This window comes from Mobula birostris, chromosome 10 (genome assembly GCF_030028105.1).
Source record: "Mobula birostris isolate sMobBir1 chromosome 10, sMobBir1.hap1, whole genome shotgun sequence".
Classification (NCBI taxonomy): domain Eukaryota; kingdom Metazoa; phylum Chordata; class Chondrichthyes; order Myliobatiformes; family Myliobatidae; genus Mobula; species Mobula birostris.
The window spans coordinates 89,664,001-89,684,840 of NC_092379.1; the positions used below are offsets into that span (position 1 = coordinate 89,664,001).

The 20,840-nt window shown below is 39.3% G+C and overlaps 1 protein-coding gene across 3 annotated transcripts in view; it reads right to left on the reverse strand.

Annotated features, from left to right (window-relative positions):
• The window catches only part of dacha (dachshund a), a 400,811-nt gene that overhangs the window by 197,167 nt on the left and 182,804 nt on the right, over positions 1 to 20,840 (reverse strand). For all 3 annotated transcript variants that reach the window (XM_072270530.1, XM_072270529.1, XM_072270531.1), the window contains exon 2: positions 16,053 to 16,168. In XM_072270530.1, coding sequence (XP_072126631.1) covers positions 16,053 to 16,168 — 116 coding nt within the window. The remainder of the gene's footprint in view (positions 1 to 16,052; positions 16,169 to 20,840) is intronic.

Genomic DNA, 20,840 nt, shown 5'->3' on the forward strand with positions numbered 1-20,840 from the left:
AATAGGGCATTTAAAGGGTACAGTTGCCACTGGCATGTTAGATTTTTTTTTGTTACACCACCGTGATTGTTTTGTTGCCCATTACCATTCTTCGATGCATCACATTGGTAACCGGTTACATTTTAAAAGCAATTCAACAATGAGGCATTTGTAATTCTTGCTGTAAATAAGATGGCAATAAGTAGCTAATCGTTACAGAGAACAGCATCAGCCTGTGGCTCCATATTTTGAGGTGAAATTACAATGGAATTAAAGTGGATTATTTTTATCAAATGGGAATACACTGTTAATTACCTCCCTGCTGCACCATCTTTTTCAAGGTTGCAACTGTTATTAGCTGTAGATTAAACTGTCGAATTAATTTCCCACTTACTTGCCATTTCCAGATTTTTTTTTAATAGACTGCTTAATGTGAAAGTATATTAAAGCACAAATTGTTGGAGGGATAAACAATTAGGAAATTGATTACAAACTTGTTTAAATATAAAAGTATGATTGCATCTTCAATTTTTTTTTCCAAGGACCGGACATGTAATTAAAATTCTATTGAAGTTTCTTTTTTTTTACTTCAAACTGATTTCCGACAAAGCATTACATTCCACATTTTCAAAGAAAATTATATTGTAAGTGGGCCCCAGCACAAAAGCTTTTAGTGCAAAGCACAGACGTCTTCTAACACATTTAAAGCTCTGCTTTTGAAACATTCCTTTGGTAACCTGATTTGGCAAAAGCATCTGCTCGGCTGCCTGCAGTTCACCGGGCCATTGTCCTGCCCAGTATGCTACAGAGCCAAAAGAAAAGACAACTCCAAAGTTTATTCCTCGGTCTATAGAGGGAAAATCAGCCAGACAGTCTCACCAAGTTTACTTTGAGGACGTGCAAGAAATGAATGCTCTGAACTTGCAATCCCAGAACAAGTATAAAATATAAATGTAGCCACTGTCATTGTATTAATTCCTCTGTCTGGTTCTGCTCATTTTATATGTTCAGAAAGTAGTTAAAGGCATTAACAATTAATGTGATAATCACAAATATCAATAGAAAAATGTAGAACATTTTTGGTTACCATAAACACTTTTACTCTTATGCACACTAACTTTAATGCATGTTTGACAAACTCTGAGTCATGGTAGCATTGCAGTTAGCATGATGCTGTCACAGCTCGAGGCATCAGAGTTCTAAGTTCTTCTAATGCCATCTGTAAGGAGTTTGTACATCCTCCCCATGGACACATGGGTTTGCTCCCGGTGCTCCAATTTCCTCCCACATTCCAAAAACACACCAGTTACTAACACCATAAGACATAGGAGCAGAATTAGGCCATTCAGCCCATCGAGTCAACCCCATACACCTGCCTTCATAGCAATTTAACCGGTCGTTGTAAACTGTCCTGTGATTCAGCTGGGGTTAAATGCTGGGTCACTGTGCACTGCAGCCCGTTGGGCCAGAAGGACCATGCTGTTACTCTAAATAAGAAAGTAAAATTAATTTTACAGCCCCTGAGACACAAGGGACTGTACGCGCTGGTATCTGTGACAGAAAACAAACTTCTGGAGGAACTCACTGGGCCTGGCAGCATATGTGGAGGGCAATGTACAGTCGACGTTTTGGATCAAGCACCCATAGAAAATCCACACATTCCACGAGGAGGATGTAGAGACACCTTAGAGAGGACACCAGGATTGAACTCCGAACTCTGACACCCTGAGCTGCAATAGCGTCACGCTAACCACTACGCTGCCAAGCAAACAGGTATTAACATTCGACTCACTCACCTTTGTGTTTTGTGGGCTTTCTCATCCATGTATGAGCTTTATTTACATTCTTGTTTGAATGATCTTCCCTGCACTCTCCTACCATCCATTGCCCCCTGACCACTTTGTCCCAAATGAAATGCTTTTAAGCTGAGTGATGTAGTTGCTGCCGATCTGTATGTCAATTCTACTTGCCTGTGATGCAGGATTGGGCTTTCTTCAAGTAAAATGAACGTGAGGGTATTTCATCAATTGCTGATAAAACTTGACAGGAACTGTGCAACCTTGTCAATGGAAAGGATGCAAACAGTCCATACAACTATGACAATACAGAATTCTATTGTTCAGGTAAACACAAGCATTCATCTTCAGAAGAAAAGTGGCTTGTGCCTGGATTTGAGTAGTGTTGCTTTTAGCTGGACTACTGCATCTGCTGAAACAAATTCTCTGCCATAGGAGCCAGCTCTTGTACAATTGGTCCACTTGTCTCAAATGTTTGGTACTACAGAGTGGAGTGCCGGCAAGTGCATTTAGTAAGATGAGATTTGTTCCTCCTATCTCTGAATAGTCATTTCTGCCTGAATGCATTGCTACAAATTAAATCCACTACAAATATTCCATCCAAAATCAATGTTATGATTCACTTCACGATTTCCTTGTTCTGGTCATTTTTGAGTGCATGAACGCTTAATCTATAGTTGCAATAATAATCAGCACATAATTTGAGTTAAATAACTACTGTGCATCTTTCACATTGATGCCCATCCCCATTTCTATATGTCTCCCCAATGTATTTGTAGGCAGTCAGTCCCAGGACTAGATGACTGCTTGCATACAACATACAAATTCAAGAGCATTTTTTTAGTTGGTCGTGGCACACTCTCCACTGCTCTTCAAAAGCCGTCCTTAACAAGATCCTGCAGTCTTTGAGATATGGAGTTTATCTTTCCCAAAGTTAATTCACTCTGACATTGGGTTTGGGATCACTAGAGACAAGGGGCAGTGAAGTGATCAAGCACAGAGAAGAATTTTTAGACAGCTAATCAGAAATTTACAAGCAGGTTTTTTTCATTCACTTTCAGAATATTTTATAAAAGCAAAATTAAGACTGAGATTTGCATTTGAGATTTAGGTACAAAAAGGAAATTCATAAGTGAGCTTCTAAAGTACATTATGACTCATTTAAACTAATGTAACTGTTATTGTGGCACAAAGAAATTTGAAATTACTCAAGTATAAACCAAATTTTTCAGGATGGCAATACTTGATTCCAGTAATTATGAGGGTTAAATAACTCATTGATGTTTCATTATACAATACTTAAACTTTTCAGGACTTTCTTTCAGTGACAATAAATTGGAAACCATAGAAACTCACATCAGTTCAGACATTCATATTAATTTCTTTCTGCAAAGAATGCAACAATGGACCAGAGGAGGTGCAGAGTACCAACCTTTGGCCATCTGCATTTTGTGGCATATGTGGGAATACTCAATAAAGTCCTTGATCCAAGGGTACTAAAGGCAGGAAAGTCAGAACTTCAAATTTTTCATATTTGCTTTGATGGAAATGAAACTCAAAGATAGAGTTATTAATTTGGGTGAAGATATGCTTAATTGTTATTCTCAATTATTCTATGAATTCTATGCTATTCTATGAATCACAAATTGTTTGTCCGTTTATTATTCTTTTTTTAATTTAATAAATGTTCCAACGATTCTGCATTTACTTCCACAGCAGAATCAGTAGCAGGATATGGGGTTAGTTGTTACCTGACATAAAGAATGGATTTTTGAACCTTTGACCCAATTAGGCAGAATTATTTATCGGCTATAGAAGGCTAGTAAACTTGCACCATAATAGTGTCAGGAGAGATATGCCTATTTGCTCATCGTCATAACCTCAGAGCACTGAAGAAATTTGATTGTCAGCTGGTGGAAAACCAAATGTAGAAATAAAATAACAATCAAGTAATGAAGCCAGACTTAACATGGGAAAGGAAAAGGCAATCATATTTTGGCAAGGACCATAATGACATCATTATCAGATATATTTAGTGTTGGATGTTTAGAGTATTGGTCAAGGAACAGGTCACTTAACTTGTATAAAATGCACGAAAAAGGAAAATTGCACCTAGACACATTACAGAGGGGAATTGCATCTTTCAAACTGATTTGAATACAACTCCAAGATTAGATCGAAATAATTCATTCTCTAAAGAAGAGTTTCACCACCAGGCAAAATAATCAGCTCTGTTGGATGTTGCTCTCTCGAACTGGGGACAATTGCAGGGTTAGGGTGGGTGAAAGGGGTGCTGAGTGAGCTGACCTTCTGCAAAGAGCTGCCCATGAGCTGCAGCAGACTCCAAGTGATAAGCGGGCTGCACCCCAAGAAAGCCTCTACAGGATAGAATCAGGTCTATTATCACCAACTTACATGATGCGAAACTTGTAGTGCAAGCCATAAAGAATACGATAAGTTACAAAAAAAAATTGCAAACAAAACAAAATGACAAGATAGTATTCGCGAAGTGCTCAGATATCTGATGGCAGGAAGGAAGAAGCTGTTCCTAAATCTTTGAATGTGGGAATTCAGGCTCTTGTAGCTCCTCCCTGATGGCAGTAATGGGAAAAGGGCATGTCCCAGATGATGATGAGAAATGTTCCTAACGTCTGAGGCATCTTAAAACTATTCAAATACAAATTTAACAAAATAATATTAACTAAAAATTTAAAATGTTAATAATGCAAAGTAAGTAGCACTTTGCATTCATCTTTGTCCCTTTTAAGAGCAATGTTGTCACCTCTCTTTGAAGGACCTCGCTTCAGGCAGTTGCTGCTCAGTGGGGTAGAAAGTAACTGGGTGAACAGATGAATGCACTGGCATTTGACCCTCAAGAAGCCTTGGATCTCAATGTTTGGCCACACAGGGGTGGAAATCTGACACAGCCGATGGGCTACCAGCTGATGTGAGGAAACCTAAGGCCCACCAGTCAGCAGCCATATTTCAGGGGATTGCTTTGCAAAACCTGAGCAGTCTTTTGCTAAGTCATAATGCACAGAAATGCAGACATGTGTTGGATTGTGCTTTGTATCGCTGGCTGAAATACCAGCCTACCTGTTTGTAACTCTGGAAGCTGATAACATGAATCTCCAGATACTGGTTACTCTATTTTGTGCTTTTTAGATCTGGGCAGAATGGCTCTACAGCCTGCAGTCAATGAATGATACAGTGCGAGATTGAACTGAACTGAACTGAATTAAAATGAACATCCCTAGACTGTTTCAATGACTTTGTGGCTTGATGTTTTATATTCTGTGCTTTCACTTGTTTTTTTTGCTGTTGGCGTGATTTGTTCTTTTTTACACATTGGGTATATTTGATGTTTTCTTTGAATGGGCTCTATGGTGTTTCTTTGTCTCACAGCTGTCTGTAGGAAGACAAATCCGCATACATACTGTGTTCATAAATGTACTCTGAATCTTTAAATCCTTGATTAAAAAGCAGCAATGGTGGATTACTTGGTCATTCCTTGATGGTAACATCACTGACAGATCAGCTTGCACCCTACAAGCTCCTCATTTTCTCCCCCAAGCTGAATTAATAGCCTGACTGAATGTACACTATCTCCCATGTTCAGTTTTCCACGAGGCAAAAAGAAACAACTGAAACAAAGGAGTTGAAACTAGGCCACAGCTCTGGGTGGCTTCCATTACTAAAACGGAAGCTACATTATTCAGCCATCTGTTACAAGCACCCAAATGAGTAAAACTAACATCTGATCCATGATGCAGGCTTCATTATATTCGACCTGTAAACCCACCAAACTGTCCTTGATACTGCGGGAGAATCCAGAACCGGAAAATAGAAACAGTTGAATAAAATGACACATTTTGCTCTGGTGGTCTTTAGCTGGAGTTTGCTGATTCTATTTTTTTTATTGAAGTTGTGTACTTCATTCTTCATACTCCAAATGGCTGATACAACTCATTGGATTGCATGGAAAGAATTTCTATGACAAGAAGCTATTTGCTGTCAGAGAATATTCAGTAAATATATTTATTTTAACTGATCATTACTTGCATTATTATTAAAGTTTCAGGATCGAAGACAACCTGATCTGCTCTTGATATCCTTATGAAGCATGCTACATTTTAGCAAAGCAGCAATTTACAGCACAATCAGGTGTTTGAATGAAATCAAGACTACCACAGGATGCAAACTGCTAGTCAGGTCAGGAATGGAGACTGCAGGTGTTGGAATCTGATACTGGGATCTGGAGCAACAAACAATCTGGTGGAGAAATTCAGTGGGCCATGCAGAATCTTGTGGGGGGGGGGCGCGAGCAGTAGAATTGAAGTATTTTTTGCTGCATCAGGACTGATGCAGGGTTTCAACCCAAAACACTTAAAACTGCTTTGCCCCTTTAGATGCTGCTCAACCTGCTGAGATCCTCCAGCCCATTGTCTCTTGTGTGTGATCAGGAATATTCAGTTTCCGCTTACTGATCTGTCATTGAAAGAATCTACTGTCATTCTACTGTCTCTGCAATATTCTTAGATATTTTTTAATGGAATTTGTATAATTCCAAAGTTTCACAATGGAACTAGATGATTCTGGTAGAAACACATGAGATTCTGCAGGTGCTGGAAATCTTGAGCAACACACAAAATGCTGGAGGAACTCAACAAGCAGGCAGCATCTGTAGAAAGGAATGAACAGTCAACAAACCCCTCCATAGATACTGCCAAACCTGCTGAGTTCCTCCAGCATTTTGTGTGCAATGCAAAGTGGCACGACTGCTCTGTTCTGTCCCACAAATCTGTAACTAAAAGATGTTTAATCAACTTCCCAATGCTTTATAGCCAGTACATCAGGATTCAGTGCTGAGGGAAGATTCAATACCTTTTCTGCAAAAAAAAGGAAAAAAATATGGGGAGTAATGCTTTGAATGCAATATCACTGTGTGATAAAAACAGTCTTTCAGTTACAACAAACGCTGTTCAGTTTGGCTTGGAAAAAAATCAGGTTGCAACAGTGAATTTCCAGGTGTTTATAAGCTGTCATCTGCAAAACTATTGACAATGTTAATTGATCTAATTATTATTTTACTATTCAGTGCTAAGCTATTAAAACTGATGAACACTAAACTGAGTATCTCATTCTCCATTTAAATATCTCCTGGGAAATGGAAGGTTACGAAAGATAACAGAATCCCAAGAACATACCGCATTGCCTTCTATCCTGAAACCTTAAAACTAGTGCAGTAATTATCAGTTAAAATAAATAGATTTACTTCATAATCTCTGACAACAAATAGCTTCTTTTTGCAGAATTTCTTTCCTCACAATCAGAGGAATTATATCAGTTATTTGGAGGTATCAAATGGCTGTCTTTGAGTAGGAAGTTGCTGATTCAAGTTCTGTTCCAAATATTTGATCACAAAAGCCTAGACTCATGCTCCAGTACCAAACCTTCTGCACCAGATGAACATAAAAGATTTCACAGTGGTAAAATTAAGAAGAGAAGAGGCGCTCAGCCCAATATTTAAACCTCAGTCAATGTACTAAAAAAGCTGATGATCTGGTTATTGCTGCACTGCTATTTGAAAGTGAGACCAATTCAGCAGGACTACTTTGATGAAACGTGCTCTGGGAGGTTCAGGGTACATAGAAGTTATCCTTGCTCTCTTGTCCATATAATGCCACACTACTTGACTCTCCCTCTGATAACTCAACTTTAATAAATGAAACTTAATGTCAAAAAAAAAGTAAAATTAGTAGTAATTACATCACAAGCCTCTTAGTACTAACAAACCAAACAAAAAGGAAATTGCATTTTCTCAAGAACCCCTTTCACATTTTAAACAAATATTTCTAATTTAGCGTTGGCAATTCATGAGGTCTTTCATCCTCAGAGCATATTTCTATAATGTTATGCAAGAGCCAAGACCATTGCACGCAAGGAGCAAATGGTACTTTAATCATCATTCTAGAATAACGTGCATGGAGTTTGGCCCTATTTACAAGGGGCACCATTTAAGTGACAAGTGTGTGTGCAAAAACATTGATTCAAATATCTCTGGGAAAGGTGTGCAATGCAGCTTGCCTTGAGGCATTTCACTGTATATTTTGTGCCATTTCTTTTTGTGGTCATGTACAAAGTTTGAATGGGAAAGGAATTCAGGGTGTTGCCTCCAAAGATGCTAGTTGCACTGGATAAACATGTGCTGTGTGACCTTCAGATGCGCTGCTTCCCCAAAATCAATGGATAATGTCTTCTTCCGATGAAGAGAATAAGCAATAAATTTTCATTATGACTGTCAGAGTTATTGATACCACAGGTCAGGCCTTGTGATCAGCTGATCAGCATTTTTAATTTACCATTTTATCCAGCAGGTCTTAATTTCAATCTGTGAGTTTTCAGGGCTGTCAAAATAGGTAAATGAAGTTAGACGAAGAGGTACATGTATGTCCATGAAATAATTTTATATTTAAAAACTAACAATACTGAGTAATTAACCATTCATTATCAGATGAGGAAACTATTTAGATTCATTGGGAAAGACTGGGACCTAAATAATAGGAACAATACTTCTATTAAGAGGCAAAGGTATTGTGATCAGGGTAAGTGGGGGGTACATTTTGTATTAAAAGATAATGGCAATAACAATTTTAGTTGTGGTATAGACTTTGATCAATCCTTCTAACTTTGACCTAAGGGCAGTGACAATTTATAAAGCGACTGAATTTAATAATAGCATGGCTGCTCATAATTGTTGCTGAATTACATTTATGTAGGAGCTAAAGAAATACAACAAATTCATTATCATAATATTCAAGCTTTTGAGGTCAGCTCCAGAAAACTTTGCTTTGTGTGCTCAGACTGTTCAGTACTCCTCTTCATCCTTGGATTCCAATCTGAACTTAATGACAGGAACAGGAAAACTGCTCAGTTCTGGAAAAAAAATCCACCATGTATGTGGATCTGAGAACAGCACATTTAAGCATCGTTTTTTTTAGCACATTAAAAAAGTAAGTTAATGTGATAACTCTAATCACCACATCTCCGGCCCAGAAATACATTGGAACAAAGGGAAATGCACTACAATAGGGTTGAAGTCCTGAAGAAGGGTCTTGGCCCAAAACGGCGACAGTGTATTCATTTCCATAGAAACTGCCTGACCTGCGGAGTTCTTCCAGCATTTTGTGTGTGTTGCTTTGGATTTCCAGCATCTGCAGAATTTCTCGTATTTATAATAGGGTTGTATGGGATACCTGCACTTGTTTAAACTCATTAGGTTAGTATGACAATTTCGGGCAGCACCTCCTGTGAGCAAATGACGACACCAATGGATGCTTTCCACAGCAGTTAACATCATCATGAATAACTTCAGAAGACCTAACTGAAACTGGCCAGCACAAACCAATGTTATACCTACAGCACAGAATCTAAACACTGTTAGCAGCTTGAAAAGGCACATCTGCCATCTGGATATAACTTTCTGCAGGCAAAGCTCAGTTGAAGCCATCATAGCTCTGGATTGCACTATTGCAAGAAGCTTTGAGACTGTGACAGAGCTCCAACGACATTGTGTTTATATTACAAGAACAGTGAGCACAACTCTGAAACTCTGATTCAGACACAAGCTCCAGTAATTAAATATTAACTAATTGTGACCAAGTAAATGCAAGGTTATTGTAAGAACCTATCTATTTCACAATTGATATTCTTGCCAAGTCTGGCCTATACTTATCTATAAACCCACCAAACTGGATGATTCTTACTTCCTTGTCAGTTCAGAAGCAATCAATGCTGGACAACGCATGTCAACCTTGCCAGCAGCATATGCATCCCATATGGTGCTTCCACCTATCACCTACCTGCCTCCATCCCTTTCCCAGCTCCACCCCTCCCCCTCCTGCCTCCTTCTGCTCATCATCCTTCAGTCTACCTACGACCTCCTGTCCCGTCTCAGACCTCTCCCTCTCCCCTTTACAAAGCCTATCACCCCTCAACACTTTCAGTCCTGAAGTAGGCCCTTGACTCAGAATGGCGACCATTCCTCCCTACCCGTCCCATCCCCCACCCCACAGATGTTACTCAACCCACTGTGTTTCCAGCATTTCCTATTTTTTTTAATCTCAAGAAGACAAACTGCTGAAAGAATTCACAGCTGGTCAGGAAATAGAAACAAGGTTAATGCTTTGCGATCAAGACCTTACCCAAATGTAAAAAAAGAGAAAATAAGTTAGTTTTCAGTGCCAGAGAAGGTGGAGGAGCAATGATTTGACCTCCCATGCACCAAGCGCCCCTCCATGTCATCTACTTAAGAAAGCCGTTGGTGAAAACTGTCAGACTGTCTCACTCTTCCTTCAGTACCTTTCTCCTTACTTTGTAAAAACCTCCTCAAACCTTGTCTCAGTGATAATTTTTCAATCACCTCTCTCGTATAATTGTTCAGCATCCACTTCCCCTCTGTGGTGTACCTTAAAGCTGCCATTTAAATATATCATTCCTGACATCAAATGACTATGTTATTTCTTAAGGGAATCCATTATAGTGTCTAACTGGTACAGTCTATGATTATTCAGTTTATGCAATGAATATATATTGTAAGTGCAATCTACAGCAACTCTCACTTGACTATTTGCATATTGGAACTAATATAAAACTGAAAACTATCTCATTAATACAAGCAATCTTCCTCATTTATTCTTCTGAATCAATCCCATTTTCCATGACCCACAAGCACCAGAGAAAATTCTGAAGAGGAAAATCAAAATAACTTTTGGCTAAGTGGGCACAGTAGAGAAATGATGCACAAGCGACCAGCCGAAAATCCCTGTGACAAGAATATGGGAGTGCATGCATGAGCAGTATGATCTAATCAATAAGGTATTTTAGATTGAAAATTCTATTGTAGCTCGGGTGCTGTATGTGTACATGTAGAGTAAGCATTTAGGATGCTAACATAAAATTATACAGTAATCAAAATAGAGTCTGTGAGTAGAATCTAAGAATAGGAACAGAATGTCAGCGCTGCTCTGCCTTCATATTTATATGGGAATAACATGTCATTTATGCATCAGCACACAGCAAAGGAAAGCAATCCCTATGAAGCTAATCTAATAATAGACTGTAAGTTAGTGATTACTGTTTCATGTAAAATAGTTCTTGGTAGCATTAATGGCCTAATTCTGAGGGACTTGCTACGTACTGTGGTGAGACTGGTAACTGGAATACTTCTGACAGATCTACAGGCTCAGGTTTACTGCATGGATTAGCTTGAATTGCCATATTAAATGAAACAGAATAAAATAAAAACAATTTTACACTGAGTGAAGGCCTGACTTATAGGAACTGGCAGGTTCTGTGGCCCAAGGCACAGGATTAGTTTTGCCACTCGATAATTTGACTGATTCACTTCACCGCCCAGAACAGGACATTTTATGCTTGATTTATATGTAATCAAGTCACCTGCTCAATGCTGAGAAAGGCCAAGTCAATCCTAATCTGCTGAGTACTGAGTGTCTGGTGAAGAATACAACACATCAACGTGTTTCCTGCCACACTACGGAGATTTTATTAACATGGTTATTAACTCTTTCTGTTCCTGGTTTTAAAAGCTGTGGTAACATCTAGCATAACATTAAATTTGATACTCAACCGAGAATCATTTACCAAATCTGAAATAAGGAAGATTACTTGGACGAGCCAATCTTTACCAAAGACTGCTTGCCACAAAGTTTGCACTTCAGTAGTTCTCACTTTACACTATTTTTGGTCAAATTGCATGCCAATTGTGAAAATAGCATTTTAAATCCCCTACACTATGTTGCAGAATGAAAATCACTTTGTTCCATAGGTACATTGAAGTAACTATCACCAAATAAGCAATATAAACAAATGTAACATCCAACACCCAGCCTTAGTTTACCCATTATTTTCATTGATCTTGAATTAGAATCTAAATCCTGATCTGCAATACCAGGAGATTATTATGATTCTGACCTGAAAGTCCTTCATTCATTCTACTGACACCTGTCATACAGCAGAAGCTATCAGAGAATTGGAAGGTGTCTACATGAGATTAGAAATAATGGTTTTGCATCTGAAACGCTGGTCATTACAACTGTGTCCTATCTTGTTGGATCACAGAAAGCAATCACAATTAATATGCCACTAGCCATCCTAATCAATAATCACAAGTGCAGATCAGTTGACTTTAACTCATTCACCAAAAATGGAAGATTGAACTCTCTGGTGTGCATGACTCAATGTTAAATTGAATCATGCTTTTAACCAGTTTATGGTTTATAACCTGAAGAGAACCTGCTGAAAAATAACACTTGCAGGTATTGTTCCAGAATAGAAGAATTAGCACTGGGAAAAAGAACATATGAGTTAAATGCAATTTAAAGGCAGTTATTGAGTTATGTAAATCTGGGTCACTGACTAATAAAGTTCAATTACTTCAATTCAATTCTAATTCTTTGTAACCCTTTTTGTGAAGAAGCTTATGCAATGCAGTACATGCTGCAATTGGATTCGTGAACTACAAGTGCATGATTAGGCAGAGCCCTGTCATGAACAATTAAAGGTGACCTTTTGTCATTTTTAATAACGACAGTGCGCAAATACTTCTCCGATGCTTAAAGGTTAATGAAAATTGTCACTGTACCTCCATTTGTCTCACTGTGGGCCACGATCTTGTTTGTTCGGCAATTTTCAAACACATTTCTATTTTATATGTGTAAGAACTATAGAAGGCAAATTCTCTTTAGCTGTTTTGGGGCGAAGCAGATGGAGTTCAGACACTATGGGATGTATCATTTATCACAGTGACAGCAGGTATGGAGAAGTGCTCCTAGCAGCCCTGGATAAGTCATCCCTTTTCATATGTAACAGCTTTAGGGTAGCAATATTGGATTTTCAAGGAAATAAAGAGATTTTAAATTGAATTTAAGTCACAACTCGTAAAATACTGCATAATGCTAACCCATTCCTACCTATTATAGAGAAGGTTCCATTGTTTATACAGTACATGATATTCACAGATCTTTATGACTACAATGGGTGTGAGAGACTGACTATGATCATTTTTATGTTACATGAGTACTCTAGTTGACCCTCCTTCTAACCCATTCTATACTTTGCAATTCCTGACTCCTTTGATGATAGAGAAGCAACAAAAAACATCTTGTCTACAGAGCCTCTATCATTCAGAAGGTAATTCTGCCTAACTCCAGCAGCAGTAATACTGAGAGCCAACCAAACCAATATTCACATCGTAGTTCAAAATGTCTGACACTCATTAGCTCTTTCCAGTCATTAAATTTCACTATGACCAATGACACTAGTGAACAAAATTCAAAGCACACAAAATATCACAGTAACATGACCTGACTCTAGGTTATATTATGATGAAAGATAAACCCACACATCAATATTCAGAGCAATTAAAATGGTGTGCGCCTTCAAAATATTATTTCTTCCCTTGTGCTATTTCCCCTGCTTTTTCTGCCCACGCAGGATTCACTTGAGTGCTTGCTGGCCCTCAGACTGTGGGATCAGTCTTTATTCTTTGGAAGCAGGAGAAAGTCACAGTAACAAATGCCAGCAGCGCATTCCGTCCGTTGTGCGGGCCTCTTGCATGTGACATCGGACTATTCCATTTCAAACAAATCTAATGAAGTCCACAGCTTTCAACATCAAAATTTTCATTGCCACACAAATGAAAATACTTGTGAATAAAACCTCAAAGTAATTCTAAGCTATTAAAACCTTAATTCTTTATCCTAATTTAAACTAGATCACAAATTCCAACTTACTTATGCAGAAATTTAATTTTATATATAACATTTACTTAGGAATATTGTAGAACAGAGGAACCTTGAAAAGGCAGTAGATAACTCACTGAAAACAGCATTACAGGTAGACATGAGGATGAAGAAGGCATTTAGCACACTGGCATTGAGTGCAGGAGTTGGGATACTATGTTGCAATTGTGCAAGACATTAGTGTCTAGATTTGGTATTCATTCGTTCATTTAATTATTTATTGAAATACAATGCAGAGTAGGCTCTTCCAGCTCTACGAGCCATGCCGCCTAGCAAGCTCTCAACTTCATGCTGGCCTAATCAAGGGATGAGTTACAATGACCAATTAACCTACCAACCGGCACGTCTTTGGACTGTGGGAAGAAACCGGAGCACCAGGAAGAAATCCACACGGTCACGTGGAGAACGGACAAATTCCTTGCAAGCAGTGGCAGGAATTGACCTGCGCCATTTGTACTGTAAAGCATTGTGCTAACCACTCTGCTACGTGCCACTCTGTTCTGTTTCCTGATACAGGAAAGAAGTTATTAAGCTGGAAAGAGTGCAAAAAATATTTACGAGAATGTTGCCAGTATCAAAGGCCCAAACAGAGGCTGGGCAAGTTAAGACTACTCCTTGGAGCATAGGATATTGTGGAATGGCCTTATAGAGGTGCATAAATTCAAAAGGGACATAGACAGAGTAAGGACACACAGCCTTTTTCTCAGGGAATCAAAAACTAGAGGGCAGTGATTTAAGGTGAGAGAGACAAGATTTAAAAGAGGCCTGAGGGGAAAATTCTTAATGCACAAGGTAGTTCATTAACAACATTCAAAAGACACTTGTTTGGGTATTTATTATTTTCTTTCAAGATACAGTTCAGACTAGGCCCTTCTGGTCCAACAAGCTGCATCGTCCGGCAACCCACCTATTTAATCCTAGCCTAATCACAGGACAATTTACAATGACCAATTAACCTACTAACCAGTACGTCTTTGGGCTGTGGGAGGAAACCAGAGCACCCAGAGGAAACCTGTGCACCCAAAGGAATCCCACACGGTTACCAGAAAAACGTACAAACTCCTTACGGATGGTACCGGAATTGAACTGTGGACTACAGAACATCCCGAGCTGTAATAGCGTCACGCTAACCACCACGTTATTGAGGTACATGGATAGAAAAGGTTTAGAGGGACGTTGGCTGAATGAAGGCAAATGCGACAAGCTTTTAGGGGAATCATGGTTGGTATGGACGACTTACACCAAAGTGCCAGCTTTCATTATGTATGACAGTATGATTTTCTTTGTTCTTTTGCAATAGTCCCATTCTATCTCCCATTCTAAAAAATAACATAGTTCCTTCCTCTAAGTTATTTCCAGTAGAACTGTGAGAAACAAGTGTTACTTCCCAGACTACCTTGCAAAGCCTATTATCCAGCTTCGCATGGAGTAGCATTTGGTGGCACAATGAATGCCTTCAATCGGGTTATCAGATTTAAAGGAAGCCTTTTGCTGCAATATTTGAAACTGTGACGAGGCAACATTTCACACTTTTCCAATGGGCCACACAAGTAACTGAATAAAATGTCTCCAAATATGCAAATAGAGTTGAACAACCTATGGCCGAAGAATATTTCAGGCTGTTGCTGGCCTTTTCAAGAAGATACTATTTTGAATTTGTACAGCACAAGCAAGAGCATGGGTTGAAGCACTTGCAAAGGAGAAACACGGAAAGAACAGGCCAACTGACAAACTCTTGTGCTCTAAGTTACTAAGGTCCCATAAAAAGATATTTTATTTCCTTTTGGCTTCTCAACCAATCAGAGCAATGTGAGAGACCCATGGGGGCCTTGGACTAAAGTGAATAGTTGGGCCCTTACCTCATAATTCCAGTAATGTGTGCATAGCCCTCAGGTAGGCAGAGGATCACCCCCATTCTACTCATATTAAGTAGATCACCAAAATAATTAAATCTCACATCTGAACAGTGGGCAATTAGTATAGTGCCTGTCGTATGATACCCAGCAGGAGACCAACAGACCGGACAGAACATGGGAGAAAATTGGTAAAAAATTTTCAGATAGAGCTTTTTACTATTTAAGATTTTGATTATAAAAATGATCAAAAATACCATTATAAAACTTACAAATAAATGAAAAAGTTAGAATACTAAATCTGAGAATTAATTTTATTTATTTGTTGCTATTTCTTATTGATAAAATCAACTATCATTGGAGCTTCGGAGAAAATTGAAATATATAACTTGAACAATGAATGAGAGTATCAAACAACACTGAATCTGAAACAATGTAACAGTAAAACTATGTTGTTTTTTATGAATAATCAAAAAATCCAATATTCCAACCTCTACTGAAGCATAAACCCCCTGAAGGACAAGCCAATTCGATCAATATTAGTTCATTTCAATTGAAGAGCTGTACAATATCTGTGCTGATGATTTTATGGATTTCATTACCTGTTGGTGAGATGATTCCTGGTGATAAGAGACCTGGGACAGCATGGGGTATGATGCGCGAATTTTCTGGCAAAGAGACACTCAGGGTACGTTTTGGGGGTCTTCCAGGCCTCGAGCTGTCATAGAAGGAAAGAGGTTTATTTTAATTGTTGTAGTTAATTTCAAACAAATAACATTTTAGACTGGTACCAATATGTTTCCCAAATTCCATTTTATAGCAGCAAGAAATGAAAAAATGTAAATCCTGCAGAAAACTACCAAATTTGTACTTTTCTCTATTTCTACTCATCCATGGGAATGTGAACACTGCAGCAAAGGCCTGAGTTTAATGTCCATCCTTAACTGTCCCTAAACCAAGTGGCTTAGCACAACATTTCAGAGGGTGATCAAGATTGAATCACATTGTTATGGGTCTGGAGGTCAGACTAGGAAAAGGTGACTGATATGTTTTCCTAAAGGACATGGGTGAACAAAATGGATTTTTATAACAATCCAGTATTTTCAGTCACCATTACTGAACTAACTACTTATTCAATATTTACTAAACTATCTGAATCTAAATTCCATAACTATGTGATAAGATTTCAATTCCTGCCTTCAGATCAATAGCCCAGGCCACTCCATTCTCGTTAACCACCATACCCATTTTGCTCGTGGGGAACGCGCGGGGAAAGGCCGTGAGGTGGAAACAGAAAAAAAATATTTGAACCTCGTTTTCCTTCAACACTATTCATAATCGAAGGGATTTTATTACTAGACCATGTTAAATTAAATGCCTTTATTGCACCAGTGGGATTTGTTAATGTCTATTGATTTCCAAACAAATGCAAGTTGTAAAGCAAAAACTTGGGTCTGAATTGCACTGCATAATGTTTGAAATGCAAAGATCTGAAAGGAATGGAAAGAGTCTAAGTTTCCAAATAATATGGTGGCCTTCATCAGCGAGCAAGTCAAAAAAGGATAATAAGTGGTTCCTTTCCAAGTAAAAATAACTCTGTAAAGGTATGTTTATTTTAAAACTACAAGGTCTCAATATTAAAAATGTTTTAACAATCCAGGAATCGGATTTAAAAAGAAATGTTTCTCAGAGAAAAGTAATTTACAAAATAATCATAAGAGATTATTCAGACACAGGAGATCCAAAAGGAACACACAAAATATGTTCGAGGAACTCAGCAGGTCAGGCAGCATCTATAGAGATGAATAAACAGTTGATGTTTCAGGCTGAGGCCCTTCACCAGGACTGGAAAGAAAGGGGAAAAATGCCAGAATAAAAAGATGGGTGGAGGGGAAGTAGAACTAGCTAGAAGGTGATAGGTGAAGCTTAGTGGATGGGAAAGGTAAAGGTCTGGAGAAGGAGGAATCCGATAGGAGGAGCCTCTGGGAAAAAGGGAAGAATGGGAGGCACTGGGGGAGGTGACAGACAGGTGTGGAGGACAGCTGAAAGACCAGAGTGGGGAATGGAAAAAAATTACTGGAAGGAGAAATCGATGTTCATGCCATCAGGTTGGAAGCTATCTGGACGGAATATGTGGTGTTGCTCTCCCCACTGAGAGTGGTCTCATTGTGGCAAATGAGGAAGCTATAGGCTGACATGTTGGAATGGGAATGGGATTAGGAATTGAAATGGTTGGCCACCAGGAAATTTCATTTTTGGTGGATGGAGAGGAGATGCTCCACAAAGCAGTCCTCCATTTTACTCCAGGTCTCACCAATGTGGAGGAAGCTGCATCAAAAGCACCAGATACAACTGATGGCCCCAACAGATTCACAGGTGAAGTGTTACCTCACCTGGAAGTACTGCTTAGAGCCCCAAACAGAGGGAAGCGAAGAGAACAGTGGGCAGGTGTAGTGTCTCTGTCGCTTGCAAGGATATGTGCCAGTAGTGAGATTAGTGGGGTAGGATGAATGGACAAGGGAATCACGGAAGGAGTAATCCCTGCAGAAAGTGGAGGGAGTGGTAGGATTCCAGTGAAGATGGCGGAAGTTATGGAGAATGATGTGTTGAATGCAGAGGCTCCTGGGGTGGTAGCTGAGTATCCCTATCCCTGTTAAGGTAGCAGGAAGATGGGGTGAGCGCAGATCTCCAGGAAATGGAGGAAATGCAGGTGAGGACATCATCAATGGTGGTAGAAAGGGAAACCTCATTCTTTGAAGGAGGAGCACATCTCTGATGTCCTGGAAAGGAAAGCCTCATCCTGTGAACAGTCAGTGGAAACGAAGGAATTGAGAAAAGGAAATAGCATTTTTACAGGTGACAGGTTTGGAAGAGGTTTACTCAAGATAGCTGTGCGAGTCAGTATATTTATAAAAGATGTTGGCCATCAGTTTATCTCCAGAGATGGAGACAAAGATCTAGAAAAGGTGGGTTGGAAATGTCAGAAATGGACCAAGTGAATTTAAGGGCAGGGAGAAAGTTGGAGGCAGAATCAGAATTAATATCACTGACATATGTTCTGAAATTTGTTGATGAAATTGATGAGCTCACCATGGATGCATGAAGCAGCACCAATGCAGTCAGGAGTTGGGGTGTGTTACCACCTAGGAAGGATTGGAACATGGACTGTTTTACATAGCCAACAAAAAGGCAGGCATAGTTGTGGCACACGTGGGTGCCCATGGCTATCCTTTGAGTCCGGAAAATTGGGAGGAGCTGAAGGAGAAATTGTTGAGGGTGAGGACCAGCTCTGCCAGACTGAGGAGGGTGGCAGTGGAGGGGAACTGGTTGGGTCTTTTGTTGAGAAGGAAAGCCAGACAGAGGAGTGTGGTGGTGGAAAGGAACGAGTTGGGTCTTTTGTTGAGAAAAACGGCCAGACAGCGGAGGGTGGTGGTGGAGGGGAGCTGAATTTAGAAAATAATCGTGATCTGTTTTGAATTGGTTTTCAAAGCACCTGAGGGGGTTCCTGCAAATGAGATTGGAATTTGAAATGATTGTTCAGATCACAGCAGAGAAAGGGAATGGGCTTGCCTAAGTGTTTCCAGAGAGCAAATTTAAATAAGTTTCCACAAACTTAGGACAACGTGGTGAATGGGAAGAATAAAAGATGAAAGCGAAAACATTTTTACCAGTTAAGTTGTAAATACATCACCAACATGTTCAGAGATTAATAACTTTATTCTAACTGCCTGAAGATCTCATTTGTGCAGAATCCCCTACAGCAAAACAATCGCAATCATAAATTCCCAAGCAGATCAATAGCATATATTTTCATGCATTACTGGATAAGTAGACTGCAAACGGCAAGAAGATATTCACTCAATTTGTAACTGAAATGCTCAACAGAACACAAGTCATCTGATTTAACATGGCTTTAACAGAGTATTTCTATGCAGCAAGTTTAATGGAAGTTATTAAAATTGTCAGAAGCAAGAGGATGCAGTACAATTTTGTAAACAAGCAGTTTTAATGAGACCTTTTAAAAATAAGTTTCTGCTGAAAACTCAAAATCTCACCAGCTTATTTGATACAAGGTTGCTCTTCAACTAGTTTTTAAACTAGAACTGGTTTCATTTTTTAAACACAATTTTTCCTTCCTAACAGATGATTACCACTTTCTGAGCCTAGTTTTATGATCACAATACAAACTGATTAACCCAGGGTGTCAGAGTTTGGCTTAATGATTTGGTTCAGTGTGACAGAAATTGAGCTCATGAAATTATTGCTGGGGTCATGGTTGAAATCTACACTGAACTGACCCTCATCTTTGTCGTTATTGTTTTTCTTTAGTCATTTATATGTTATGTGCATCATCGATGAGGCCAGCATTTACTGTCCATGTCTAATTGTTCTTGTAAAGGAGGAAGAGTTGGTAGAGTGAGTCTCTTCTTGAAATATTGAACACAAGTGTTGTGGAAATGCTCCCAGAGTTCCCGGAGTAGCTCAGATTTAGAGCCAGCAATAATGAAGGAACAGTAAAATATTTCCAAGTGAAGAGGTGGTCTTTCTAAGCATCTGCCACCCTTGTGCTTCTGCACAAATAAGCACAACAGTTAAGTACAATGGTGCTGTTCAACATGTGCAGTGAATCTGGTTGATGATATTCACTTCACCTACAGTGTGTTATCAGTGGAAGAAACAAGTGTTCAGGATAGTGGACAGGATGCCAGTTAAGTGGCCCATGTGGTCCCAAATACTGCTCGAGTGTTCTTGGGAGATTACTCAGCCAGGCAAATAGAAAGCACTCTAACAACCAGCTGTGGACTTCTGTCCTATTGGTGGCAGAAATACTTTGGGAAATTGGGAGATGGATCTCTAGCTGTATGGTTTAGAGAGACAGCAAGGTTGGCCCTCTGCAACCAAGCCAGGTAAGGGTAGCCAGGTGTGGGTAGTACAATGAATCTAGCTGGTGCACTGAATCCAGCTCCCCTGGCCCCATCCTTTTCAACAAGCATCCTCCAACACAGCAAAAACAAGTCTCAGCTTGGAGCTTTAAAACAATTTTTGAGAAGTGTTCATCTCACCAAGAATAACACTTTCACGTGAAGGTAGATCTGCTTTTAGAAGATTTATCATGAGGTTAAAGGGAGTAAAACACTGGAATATAGCCTCCAAGCACAATGACTTCACCAAAAATGCCGAATTAAACTAATACTCTTCGGGCTGCACATGATCACTGTTCTTCAATCCCTCGCCTATTCATTTGTCTATCTAAGAGCTTCTTAAACACCAGTCATTTCTGCTTCACCATCCAAGGGAGGAAGCGTACAGTTGATGTTTTGGGCTGAGACCATTCATCAGGACTCCTCTGAACTTCCTCTTGCTCACCTTAAGTGCATGTCCTTCAGTGC